The sequence below is a fragment of the Coregonus lavaretus genome, assembly GCF_964263955.1.
Source record: "Coregonus lavaretus genome assembly, chromosome: 10".
In the NCBI taxonomy this organism is placed as follows: domain Eukaryota; kingdom Metazoa; phylum Chordata; class Actinopteri; order Salmoniformes; family Salmonidae; genus Coregonus; species Coregonus lavaretus.
The window spans coordinates 42203039-42216236 of record NC_139997.1 but is presented as its reverse complement, the minus strand read 5'-3'; the positions used below and the strand labels follow the sequence as shown (position 1 = coordinate 42216236).

At 45.1% G+C, this 13198-nt stretch overlaps 1 protein-coding gene across 1 annotated transcript in view; it reads left to right on the top strand.

Annotated features, from left to right (window-relative positions):
* The window catches only part of LOC311135752 (acetyl-CoA carboxylase 1-like), a 58018-nt gene that overhangs the window by 37288 nt on the left and 7532 nt on the right, over positions 1-13198 (top strand). Inside the window, exons 36-49 of the mRNA XM_084169797.1 lie at positions 2221-2376; positions 2681-2827; positions 3022-3291; positions 3635-3732; positions 3987-4107; positions 5865-5975; positions 8619-8762; positions 8930-9050; positions 10509-10605; positions 10742-10838; positions 10953-11088; positions 11400-11577; positions 11707-11819; positions 12752-12906. Of these exons, the coding sequence (XP_084025923.1) occupies positions 2221-2376; positions 2681-2827; positions 3022-3291; positions 3635-3732; positions 3987-4107; positions 5865-5975; positions 8619-8762; positions 8930-9050; positions 10509-10605; positions 10742-10838; positions 10953-11088; positions 11400-11577; positions 11707-11819; positions 12752-12906 (1944 nt within the window). The remainder of the gene's footprint in view (positions 1-2220; positions 2377-2680; positions 2828-3021; positions 3292-3634; positions 3733-3986; positions 4108-5864; positions 5976-8618; positions 8763-8929; positions 9051-10508; positions 10606-10741; positions 10839-10952; positions 11089-11399; positions 11578-11706; positions 11820-12751; positions 12907-13198) is intronic.

Sequence of the window (13198 nt, the reverse complement as noted above, 5' to 3'; positions counted from 1 at the left end):
CTTCATACAGAATCTTCAGCTCCCAGAATGCACCTTAATGGGCCACTCTTGGTTCTTGCTCAAGTATTTTCAAGTTTAGTTAAGAAATAAATGACATGCCAACTGTGGATCAGTCAGTCTACTGTGTAAAGTGGAGCTGAGGGTTCTGTAAGTGGTCTGGCCAGCCTCTAGCCTGTTGGACAAGACTAACAGTGATCATTATATTTTTATTTTATATAGGAGAACAGGTAAGTTAGAGTCATCTATATGTCATCCCATTCCATTGCAATACCAGGGGAAATGACCCATAAATCAAACAGTCATTGGCAGAGAGCATATGCAGCAGCTTAGAGTGGTTAAGAAAAATAATGCCCCCACTACTACAGTGTGTGAACCATAGTTGAGTGAGAAATAATGAAATGTAACGCTTCCCATTTGTTTTCTGGGCAGGTGCCTTTATTTGTTTTATGACATTGACTCTGAAAGAGGAGTTCAATCTGGGTTCTATTTTGGAGGTGGTAGATGGCGCTGAGTTGAGTGAGGATCCGGTGCATTGTGCTCAGCCTTATTCATTAACACTTAAGCACAGGTGACATCAGACCTATTCTTACCTTGTTCTCATGGACCTAACATGTCTCAATAGCCAGATGTGTTAGATGCACTCCTCTTTTCTTCCAAAATGACTTCTATTGTGTTCTCATTCTGAGGAGTCGATATGCTCCTGTCTCTAATGTGAAATGACCGCTCAGGTTGCCAGGTCTGGTCAAAGGACCTAATCAGACAGATATGCGATGTGCACAGCTGATTGGGATGTTAAAAAACATGGTCTCCTATTGCAGATGTAGATATACAGTGGCTTGCGAAAGTATTCACCCCCCCTTGGCATTTTTCCTATTTTTGTTACCTTACAACCTGGAATTAAAATGGATTTTTGGGGGGGTTGTATCATTTTGATTTACACAACATGCCTACCACTTTGAAGATGCAAAATATTATTTTTTTGTGAAACAAACAAGAAATAAGAAAAAAAACAATTATTGAGCGTGCATACTTTGTAGAGCCACCTTTTGCAGCAATTACAGCTGCAAGTCTCTTGGGGTATGTCTCTATAAGCTTGACACATCTATCCACTGGGATTTCTGCCCATTCTTCAAGGCAAAACTGCTCCAGCTCCTTCAAGTTGGATGGGTTCCGCTGGTGTACAGCAATCTTTAAGTCATACCTCAGATTCTCAATTGGATTGAGGTCTGGGCTTTGACTAGGCCATTCCAAGACATTTAAATGTTTCCCCTTAAACCACCCGAGTGTTGCTTTAGCAGTATGCTAAGGGTCATTGTCCTGCTGGAATGTGAACCTCTGTCCCAGTCTCAAATCTCTGGAAGACTGAAACAGGTTTCAGGGTTATCTTTGGTCTCTTTGTTGCCTCTCTGATAAATGCCCTCCTTGCCTGGTCTGTGAGTTTTGGTGGGCGGCCCTCTCTTAGCAGGTTTGTTGTGGTGCCATATTCTTTCCATTTTCTAATAATGGATTTAATGGTGCTCGGTGGGATGTTCAAAGTTTCTGATATTTTTTTATAACCCAACCCTGATCTGTACTTCTCCACAACTTTGTCCCTGACCTGTTTGGAGAGCTCCTTGGTCTTCATGGTGCCACTTGCTTAATGGTGTTGCAGACTCTGGGGCCTTTCAGAACAGATGTGTGTGTATATATACTGAGAGCATGTGACAGATCATGTGACACTTAGATTGCACACAGGTGGACTTTATTTAACTAATTATGTGACTTCTGAAGGTAATTGGTTGCACCAGATCTTATTTAGGGGCTTCATAGCAAAGGGGGTGAATACATACGCACGCATCACTTTTCCGTTATTAATTTTTTAGAATTTTTTGAAACAAGTAGTTTTTTTCATTTCACTTCACCAATTTGGACTATTTTGTTTATGTCCATTACATGAAATCCAAATAAAAATCCATATAAATTACAGGTTGTAGTGCAACAAAATAGGAAAAACACCAAGGGGGATGAATACTTTTACAAGGCACTGTAACTGAATCCACAGCTCTGAACACCATTCTCACCGTTTCATGTTTATCTTGGAATATGCTCCATGTCTGATGTCTGTCCTCATTACATTACATATTGGGTACTGTGTTCTGTGTTGTTTTTGTAGATGTGTGTGTTGCAAAGGGCAGCTAGTATCTGTGTGTGGTGAGTGACTCTGTGTCTTCTCTCCTCCAGATCATGTTCCAGGCATATGGGGACAAGCAGGGTCCTCTACATGGCATGCTCATCAACACCCCCTATGTGACCAAGGACCTGCTGCAGTCCAAACGCTTCCAGGCCCAGTCCCTGGGAACCACCTACGTCTATGACTTCCCTGAGATGGTCAGACAGGTACAGACCGTGACACAACGGCCCACAGTGGTCTCCGTTGATGGTGTACATAAAAACATACTATCATGTTTGGGGTCAATTGCATTTAAACTCGGTCAGTTCAGGAAGTTAATTGAAATCTAATGCATGAAATGAAGATCTCACATAGTAAAATAATGGGAAATGTCAAATTTGATTAATTAAAACGTCTCCCCTGAATTTAAATGGAATTGACTTCAACCCTGCATGTTATCACTTTCCAGTAAGTTTGTTATACTAAGAGTGAGCAGCAGTCCCTCGTCTACCTGGCTCCTCTTTCCTCCAGGCTCTAAAGAAGCTGTGGCAGTCCACCAAAGCCTTCGCCCACCTGCCCAAATGCCCTCTGCCCTCTGAGCTGCTCACCTTCACTGAGCTGGTCCTGGACCCACAGGGACAGCTGGTGCAGATGAACCGTCTACCAGGAGGGAACGAGGTGAGGAGTCACTCCTATAAAGTTGCTGTTCCAGTTCTGATCTGTAGGTGTCTCTGTGTTTCTTTGGCAGGATTGTTCAGTAGCTGTTTGCCAGGTTATTGTATTGCATGGGTATTGTCTTTTTGAAAATGCATACAACAGTAATGTCTCTACTACATAAATGAATATGTGTACCTGTGTGTGTGTCCCTCTAGATTGGCATGGTGGCCTGGCGGATGACCCTCAGGACCCCAGAGTACCCGGCAGGGCGTGAGATCATATTGATCAGTAATGACATCACACACAAGATTGGTTCGTTTGGCCCGCAGGAGGACCTGCTGTTCCTGCAGGCGTCAGAGATGTCCAGGGAGAGTGGCATCCCTCGCATCTACATCTCTGCCAACAGCGGTGCCCGCATCGGCCTGGCAGAGGAGATCAGACACATGTTCCATGTAGCCTGGCAGGACACGGCAGACCCCTACAAGGTCAGCTGGCAGAAGGGGAGCATGGGGGCGTAGACCTTCTATTGAAGAATTTAAACTCTATTTTGATTTGGAGATTAGTAGTGTAGTTCTCTGTTAGCAGATGGTTCTACTGTGATGCTGTTTTGTACTGTAGGGATTACTGTTGTTTTCTTGTGTTTTGTCTGTATTGGGTGTATTCCGTTAGGGACCACGTTGGAAACAAGTGATATTAGCTTTAACGTGTAATCCCCTGGGTTGTACTCGGTGCATCTTTTTTTCCCAATAAATCAATCAAATCAATCTACCCAAGTATGTATGCCCCTCGCAGTGTGCTAATTCAAAGTCTTTGTTTCTCTCTCTCCAGGGCTTCAAGTACCTGTACCTGACCCCTCAGGACTACAAGAAGGTGTCAGCCCTGAATTCTGTTCACTGTGAACACATAGAGGATGAGGGAGAGTCCAGGTGAGTCCAGGCATTACCCCTCAGCCATATTATTATTCACCGTCAACCTAATCAATACAGATAATACATCCAGCTCACTGGCTTAGGCCAGCGGAGAAACTGTACATCTACAAATTAAGAGAATCAATGGACTGTGCATGAATACACATGAAAAGCCCCTTGCACAATGGGAGAAGTGGAATAAGGAAAAGGATGAAGTGATGAGGGCCACTGAGAGAGGCGTGATGTGTCTGACTGAGCCTTTCCTTGTTAAGGTACAAGATCACTGACATCATCGGGAAGGAGGAGGGTCTGGGGGTGGAGAACCTGAAGGGCTCCGGGATGATCGCTGGAGAGTCCTCACTGGCCTACGATGAGGTCATCACCATGAACCTGGTACGCACCGACACACTGGATGTACCAACACACACGCACGTCGACACACACACGGGCCTACGCACAGCACTTATAGGAATGGTGGACTTAACACCTCTTTAATGCAAAACTGTCTTTCATGTCTAAGTTACTACTTATAGACATACTCCGGGACTTTGGCAACTACTAAGTATATTTTTAAACGTCCTTCTTTGGGCTGGATGTGTCAATGTGTAGTTCATACATGTAGAATCTAGGAGCAGAATTACTGTCTTACATCAGTTAGCAAAGAAATCCCTATATTAAAAGCGGCTGTTTTCTGGAAGCTGTGATGTGACATTTTCCCCCACGTGGGCCACCCCCGTAGCAATTCCAGTTCTAGCCAATGAGCTTCAGTCCCTCGCCATTTGAGTGACAGCTAGCAAGATGCACACACAGCAGAGCGAGAGAGAGAGCAATGACGTGGTGCACATACAGTTGAAGTCGGAAGTTTACATATACTTAGGTTGGAGTCATTAAAACTTGTATTTCAACCACTCCACAAATTTCTTGTTAACAAACTATAGTTTTGGCAAGTTGGTTAGGACATCTACTTTGTGCATGACACAAGTAATTTTTCAAACAATTGTTTACAGACAGATTATTTCACTTATAACTCACTGTATCACAATTCCAGTGGGTCTAAAGTTTACATACACTAAGTTGACTGTGCCTTTAAACAGCTTGGAAAATTCCAGAAAATGATGTCATGGCTTTAGAAGCTTCTGATAGGCTAATTGACATCATTTGAGTCAATTGCAGGTGTACCTGTGGATGTATTTCAAGGCCTACCTACAAACTCAGTGCCTCTTTGCTTGACATCATGGGAAAATCTAAAGAAATCAGCCAAGACCTCAGAAAAATAAATGTGTAGACCTCCACAAGTCTGGTTCATTCTTGGGAGCAATTTCCAAACGCCTGAAGGTACCACGTTCATCTGTACAAACAATAGTACGCAAGTATAAACACCATGGGACCACGAAGCCGTCATACCGCTCAGGAAGGACACGCGTTCTGTCTCCTAGAGATGAACGTACTTTGGTGCGAAAAGTGCAAATCAATCCCAGAACAACAGCAAAGGACCTTATGAAGATGCTGGAGGAAACAGGTACAAAAGTATCTATATCCACAGTAAAATGAGTCCTATATCGACATAACCTGAAAGGCTGCTCAGCAAGGAAGAAGCCACTGCGCCAAAACCGCCATTAAAAAAGCCAGACTACGGTTTGCAACTGCACATGGGGACAAAGATCGTACTATTTGGAGAAATGTCCTCTTGTCTGATTAAACAAAAATATACATGTTTGGCCATAATAACCATCATTGTGTTTGGAGGAAAAAGGGGGATGCTTTCAAGCCGAAGAACACCATCCCAACCGTGAAGCACAGGGGTGGCAGCATCATGCTGTGGGGGTGCTTTGCTGCAGGAGGGACTTTTTTTTTTTTTTACAAGGATTAAATGTCAGGAATTGTGAAATACTGAGTTTAAATGTATTTGGCTAAGGTGTATGTAAACTTCCGACTTCAACTGTATATCTGCAGATATATTTCAGGGGCCACTTTTTGCTCGTGACCGCTACTTTCAGAACTACTGGCTAAAAAGTATACAAAAGTACCGGAGAATCTCTAAGTGCTACTTTTGGCAGAGGGTAGCAAATCTAAGAATTGGTTTACCCTGACCACTGACATGCACTTGACCAGTGGTTTCCTAACCAGGCTGTGTGTGCTTCTCTCTCCAGGTGACTTGTCGCGCTATAGGGATCGGAGCCTACCTGGTTAGGCTGGGTCAGAGGACCATACAGGTCGAAAACTCCCACATCATCCTCACTGGGGCTGGAGCTCTCAACAAGGTAAGGGCCAGCATCACTCCCCCTGTCCTAGCTGCACCTCATGGCACACAACTGAAATAGTGAGAGATATTCTGCTAGGATGCAGTGTTGCAGTGCAGCCTCTGCATAGGGACATTGGTTCTTTGTCTGAAGCATAAAAGGTATATTCAGCTTTAGCACTCACCATGCATCACTAACAACAAGACTACACATAATTAAATGAACCATTTATAAAACAGATACCGTGACGGTCATTTTATACTCTTTTAATTGTCCTGTATTTTTTTTTAAGACAATAGGCGAGATGTTAATGTGTGCTTATGCACTGTGCTCCGTCGTCTGTGACGCACAAAGATTGTTCCTTATTAAAATGCAGATGCGTTAATTGCATGAACTATGGATTTCACTATTAATATGTATTAGTCGTCATGCCACTTATTTTGCAGTTAATTTGAGGAAGAGAAAAAAGAGGTGTGTGTGTATTTTTGTTACTGTATACTGTAAGGATAGAGCTTTGGCCATTGGATAGATAGGATATATCCCCTAAGAGTGAACAATACAACAGACTGCTCCCTCTGAATTAGGATGGAGGCAGGAAGACTGCATCACGTCTCAATCTAAGAATAAAAAATTATAATGGTGTTTTCTGATCCCGTATTATTCTCTCACTCAGTGTGCAGTTTTCCACCTCAGTGATCAGGCCTTTTTCGCCCTTGTTCTGTGGTTGAACCCCCCCCCCCCCCCTTCTCCTCCTCTGTCTCCCCAGTCATACTGCTGCAGCTCCTGGTGGAATAATAGAAAGAGAAGCGTGAAGTTGTTATTTGCATAGAAATAGCAGCGTGATGCCTGAGGCTGCTGCTGAGGGAAGGACACCCATTTAATTTGTTTCCAATCAGAATGAAAAGTTTTGCTGAGGCAGATTGTTTTCTCTCTCAGAGCTCCACTAGGACTGACTACCCACTGCTTCCCCCATCCCTCTCTCTCTCCCTCCGTCTCTCTTCCCTTCATCTCTCCTCAGTCTCTGCATTAACATGAGTCTATTCCAAATTACATGACAAATTGCCGCATGACAAAACACAACTACATGCGCATTTCCATTTGCAGGTTTTGCTGCAAGCTCTTATGTGTGTGTGTGTGTGTGTTCGGATGCTAGAGAAACGTCAGGAGGTTGTGTTACAGTATGTGCTACAATACATTTGAAAAATTGTGACATCTCAATTTGATATGTTCAAGTAAATTTAAAATAGGAAAACTAGATTTACTGAAATGTATACATCTACCAGTGCAGCAGTAAATCTATAGTTTTCCTATTTAAAAATGTACTGTAACATGTTATCAAATGGATGTCACATTTGAATGTGTCCATTCACAATGATGGATCGTCCATTCAACAGTAATATGGCAGAAAAATGTAGCTAGACATTCACTATAACTTTGCATTCATATTATATCCCCATAGACTACCTGGTTCACCAAAACAGTATGAGGAGGAGGTACACACAGTCTGTCATCTAAAGACACTCATTTCATTCACTGATGGACATCTTTCTCCTATTTGTATGGTGACTGGATAGTAGCTACTGGTACAAATATCCCAGTGGGCCACTAGAAGAGCCTATGGCCCTCCTCCATCCTCTCTCCGCTCGCTCGCGCCTCCACCCTACCTCTTTTCTCCCTCTGCTGTGGAATCTTAATGAACCCAGGCCCAGCCCGGTGGCGCAGAGGCTCTGCGTCTGCCTGTCAAGGTGAATGCAATGCTTCCCGGGGCCACGGGCTGGCCTGACAGCTTTAGGAGAGTGCCCAGGATTTGTAGCCAGGGACATAACCATTAATGGGAACAGAGAAAGTAAATGCTGGTGAAGAGGTGAGAGCTGAGTGATCAACGAGCACCTCTCTGTGTTTTTTACGGAACTGTGTCCCCTGCGCGGCTGCCCGCCCCTGCGTGTGTGTGGCGAGGAGTGTAGGTTAATGGGTCTATGCCATCCTTCATTAGCCTCTCACACCGGGAGTATACTCGCACACATACAGGCTGTCTCATACACGCTATTCACTGTGCATGCGTGTGTGTTTTTGTGTATGTGTGTGTGTGCCTGCTCATAAACAGGCTGTGAGGTAGTGTGCGGTGCGAGCGGGCAGCTCTTTGTCACAGCTCCTGTCGATAGTGTGGGTGAATTGTGTCGGGGAGGAGAAACATTGGGTATTAATTCACTCTGGAGGTTACAAATAACCCCTGGGAGGGAGCGCGCCGGACACTAGCGGCCCCCCGTGACCGCCGTGATGCAGTGATCCCTAGCCACCGATCGACAGTATTGACGAGGCTGTTTGGTGCCACGGTAGGGAGCAGGAGGGTCCCTGTCCCCTGGCAAGTGTGTGTGTGTGTGATTCTATTGATCCACAGCCCCAGGGACCAGAGCCTTGGTGACACCACCCTTTATCCTCAGCCCTAAGCCTCAAAGGGGTTGGTTCACTATGCCCTGTAGGGAGAAGAATGGGTGTATCACGACATAAAATACCCATTATTGTATATCTAGTGTCTACATATGGTTGGAGGTCTCTCGGTTTGTAGTTTGTAGGGAAATCGGCTTACATGGTTTGACACTCAAGGAAGAATTAGCGATTGCTAAACAGAATATGACATCACCCCCATCTTGTTCTTTCCCGTAGGTGCTGGGTAGAGAGGTGTACACCTCCAACAACCAGCTGGGTGGGATTCAGATCATGCACAACAACGGTGTGACCCACAGCACTGTGTGTGATGACTTTGAGGGAGTCCACATGCTACTGCACTGGCTCTCCTACATGCCCAAGGTAAGCATCAGCTCTTACTATCAACATGTATTCCAATGTCCATTAATTTAGGCTTAACCCATGCAAATGTACCTTTATGCTGTTAGCTACTCGCAGGGAAGCTGTGTTAAATTCAGAGGCAATGTTAACATTTTTTCCATGACTTTCTGAATGTTTGTCCCCCATAGGACCGATCTAGTCCTGTGCCCATTATCAATGCCAAGGACCCCATAGACCGGCTGGTGGAGTTTATGCCCACCAAGGCCCCCTATGACCCCCGTTGGATGCTGGCAGGACGCCCCGGCCAGAGTGAGTAACCCCTTTTCTTCTACAGAGATGAATATTTCTTCAAAAACATTTTACAGTACCCAACAAACGAGAAATAACTACTTTTAATTCACCATATTGTGCACTTACAACATATTGTATACTCTGTACCTCACTCATCACCTACTCTATCTAATCTTTCCATCGCTGTGCAATAAAGGATCCTATAATTTTCTCCTTCTATAAAAAAGAATCACTCACTTGTAGTCATTCATCCTCTCCTCCAGTCTCATTAGTGCTGCCTCAGCAGGTGTAAAAAGGCGGCTCATCATACATCCATTTAGTCTGATTGTCATTTAAAGGTTGACATGCGATTTACGCTGCGATCATTTCCGGCAGATCAAATCAAATCAAATGTTATTGGTCACATGCGCCGAATACAACAGGTGCAGACATTACAGTGAAATGCTTACTTACAGCCCTTAACCAACAGTGCATTTATTTTTAACAAAAAAAGTAAAAATAAAACAACAACAAAAAAAGTGTTGAGAAAAAAAAGAGCAGAAGTAAAATAAAATAACAGTAGGGAGGCTATATATACAGGGGGGTACTGGTGCAGAGTCAATGTGCGGGGGCACCGGCTAGTTGAGGTAATATGTACATGTGGGTAGAGTTAAAATGACTATGCATAAATAATTAACAGAGTAGCAGCAGCGTAAAAAGGATGGGGTGGGGGGGCAGTGCAAATAGTCCGGGTAGCCATGATTAGCTGTTCAGGAGTCTAATGGCTTGGGGGTAGAAGCTGTTGAGAAGTCTTTTGGACCTAGACTTGGCACTCCGGTACCGCTTGCCGTGCGGTAGCAGAGAGAACAGTCTATGACTAGGGTGGCTGGAGTCTTTGAGGTCAGGGGTTAAACTAATTCCTGACTGTTAGAGGGTTATAGGCTTGCTGTAGGGGGGATATTCCTCATCCAGACACTGTGAGAGACACTGTGAACCCTGGGCTCGCTGGGTGGATGAAGAGATGGAGATAGCAGGGGAATGGATGGCTTAGGTTTTACATGCAGGGTCAGGCCCGAGCAGATTCCATATCAGTGTAATTACAACTTTGGGCAGAGGAAGAGATTGAGGGGCGGTGCATTGCGCGAGGGAGACCAGTCCATGTCTTTAGCTGTGATGAGTGGGGACGCTTAATTGAATGGTAACCTCTTGGACTAGCCCTGTCGCTCTCACTCTACCAGGAACAGGAGAGCTGAGCAAGGCTCTTTACAGCCTCATCCGTCTGAAGATTAGAGATTTGTTTTCAAAAGAAAGAACTCTGCTTTTGGCCGCATGGATATGACATGAGTGTATGGTCAGCATCTGGAGGGAAAAATGTATTATTCTGCCAAATAAGGGCAAATGGTATTTCTAATTTACAAATGTTTACTTTGTAATAATCAAATATTTAAACTCTGTCGCTCTCTCTTTTTCTCTGTCTCTCTCTCCGTCTTTCTCCAGCTCCAAAGGGCCCATGGCAAAGTGGGTTCTTTGACCATGGCTCATTCATGGAGATCATGCAGCCGTGGGCTCAGAGTGTGGTGGTGGGCAGAGCCAGGTAATTTATGCTTTTTTTTTAAAAGTTGAACAAATTGTTCAAATGAGGGGACATTTGGTCGAACAACCCTCCTATCAGCCCTCAGGGTGTCATAGTTGTGTGTCCTGTCCTTATGTGACCCTCTTCTCTCACACAGGCTAGGTGGCATACCTACTGGAGTGGTTGCTGTGGAAACTAGATCAGTGGAGCTGTCAATCCCAGCCGATCCAGCCAACCTGGACTCTGAAGCCAAGGTAACATCCTTTCAATACCTGCAATATGTTCTGTCCTAATTCACATTTTTTGCACCCATGAACACCGAGAAATACACACACACGTACTGTAACCCTCTGTTGTCCTGTCCTCAGATCATCCAGCAGGCAGGCCAGGTGTGGTTCCCTGACTCTGCGTTTAAGACGGCACAGGCCATCAAGGACCTGAACCGCGAGGGCCTCCCTCTCATGGTGTTCGCCAATTGGAGGGGTTTCTCTGGAGGCATGAAAGGTAACAGATAACATATGTTTGTATATCTCTTAGTTAAGCGTGGTCCTCTGTAGCTCAGCTGGTAGAGCACGGCGCTTGTAACGCCAAGGTAGTGGGTTCGATCCCCGGGACCACCCATACACAAAAATGTATGCACGCATGACTGTAAGTCGCTTTGGATAAAAGCGTCTGCTAAATGGCATATTATTATTATATATATTATATTTATATTATTATTATATATTATATTATTATATTATATTATTATATTATATACCTGTGTCTGTGCGTTTTCAGTCTGATATAAAATCCCACTCCTGTGCCTCCCTCAGACATGTATGACCAGGTGCTGAAGTTTGGGGCCTACATCGTGGATGGGCTGAGGGAGTACCGCCAGCCAGTTCTGGTGTACATCCCTCCCCAGGCAGAGCTCAGAGGAGGGTCCTGGGTGGTCATAGACCCCACCATCAACCCCCGCCACATGGAGATGTACGCTGACAAGGACAGTCGGTGAGTTTCTCTGAACATAACCCATTTAGCAAAGCACTTTCCAGACCGACTATGCTTCTACTACTGTAATAGTGTTCAGTCAGTGATGTTTGGGTGCTGTGTTGACGATATCCTCTGTCTGTTTTACAGTGGTGGAGTGTTGGAGCCAGAGGGAACGGTAGAGATCAAGTTTAGGAAGAAGGACCTGGTGAAGACTATGAGGAGGGTGGACCCGGTCTACATGGGCCTGGCAGAGAGATTGGGTGAGTAAAATACTCCAACTTTCTCTCAATCACAATGTCGTTCTACTTCTGCTGTTCTCTCTTGCTAATAATCAACTCTTTCACAACTGCTCTTCCTCCTTCTCTCTTTCGCTCTCTTTTTCGGTTTCTCCTTTGCGCCCTCTCTTTCTCACTCGCTCTGTTTCTCATTCTCTCCCTCTGTATCTCTCTCTCTTTGGAGGGAGGGATGGTAATATCTAGCTGTGTGTGTGTGTGCTGTAATTCCCTGTCACTCTTGTTCTTTATCTGAGGGTGATCGTATCGTCCCTGCTCTGTTCCCTGGGGAGATGTGTCAATCACGGCAGGGCCAGATCAATCAGCAGGGCCTGCTCTGTCCCTCCTGCCCAGTCACCCCACCCAACCCGGGCTTATTGATCTTCCTCTGGGCTCACAGGAGCACCATGGAGCCATTGAGCAATGGGCCAGCGCCAGGCCTCTAGGGGCTGTGGTGGGGAGACTGACCGATTGGCTCTGACAGAAATCAATCTCCGCTGACAGGCAGCACAGCAGCCGGAGGTTCTGGAGAATACCTAACCAAAACAGACAGTGAAACGGAGAGCTGAGCTGAGCCTGCACTGTACAGTCATAAAGAACCAACCAACGCAGGGATAATAAGAGTGGCGCTTACACACTATTGCATAAAACCAACACCATGCTAATGGGAGTGTAGCTTCTTACCCTAAACACTCATGTTGTCATACCAATACAGTGAATAAGGAAGTGTAGCCCATCCCAAACGTTCACACTGTCCATTGACACAATGTCCTTGGAATGTTTGTTTCTGATGTTACATAAATATTCTCCGCATGCAGCTGGCTTGAATCAGACCTCCGTGAATAATCCCTGCCTCACCATAACCTACTCAGTATGGTTTGTGTTGGAACCCTCCTGGTCATTTTGGTCCCCCTCCCCAGGTACCCCAGAGCTGGGCCCGCCAGAGAGGAAGGAACTGGAGACCAAACTGAAGGAGCGGGAGGAGTTCCTGTTACCCATCTTCCACCAGGTGGCCGTGCAGTTCGCCGACCTCCACGACACCCCGGGACGCATGCAGGAGAAGGGCGTCATCACGGTGAGACTACACTGTCACAAAGTCACGCTGAACGCAAACGTGATCACAACAGAGATTGTATCAGAACACTATGGAAATGAAGGGTGCAATAGGGTCCCCCATAGCTACACTACCAGTCAAAAGTTTAGACACACCTACTCATTCAAGGGTTTTTCTTTCTTTTTACTATTTTCTACATTGTAGGATAACTATGAAATAACACATATAGAATCATGTAGTAACCAAAAAAGTGTTAAACAAATCAAAATATATTTTATATTTGAGGTTCTTCAAAGTAGCCACCCTTTGCCTT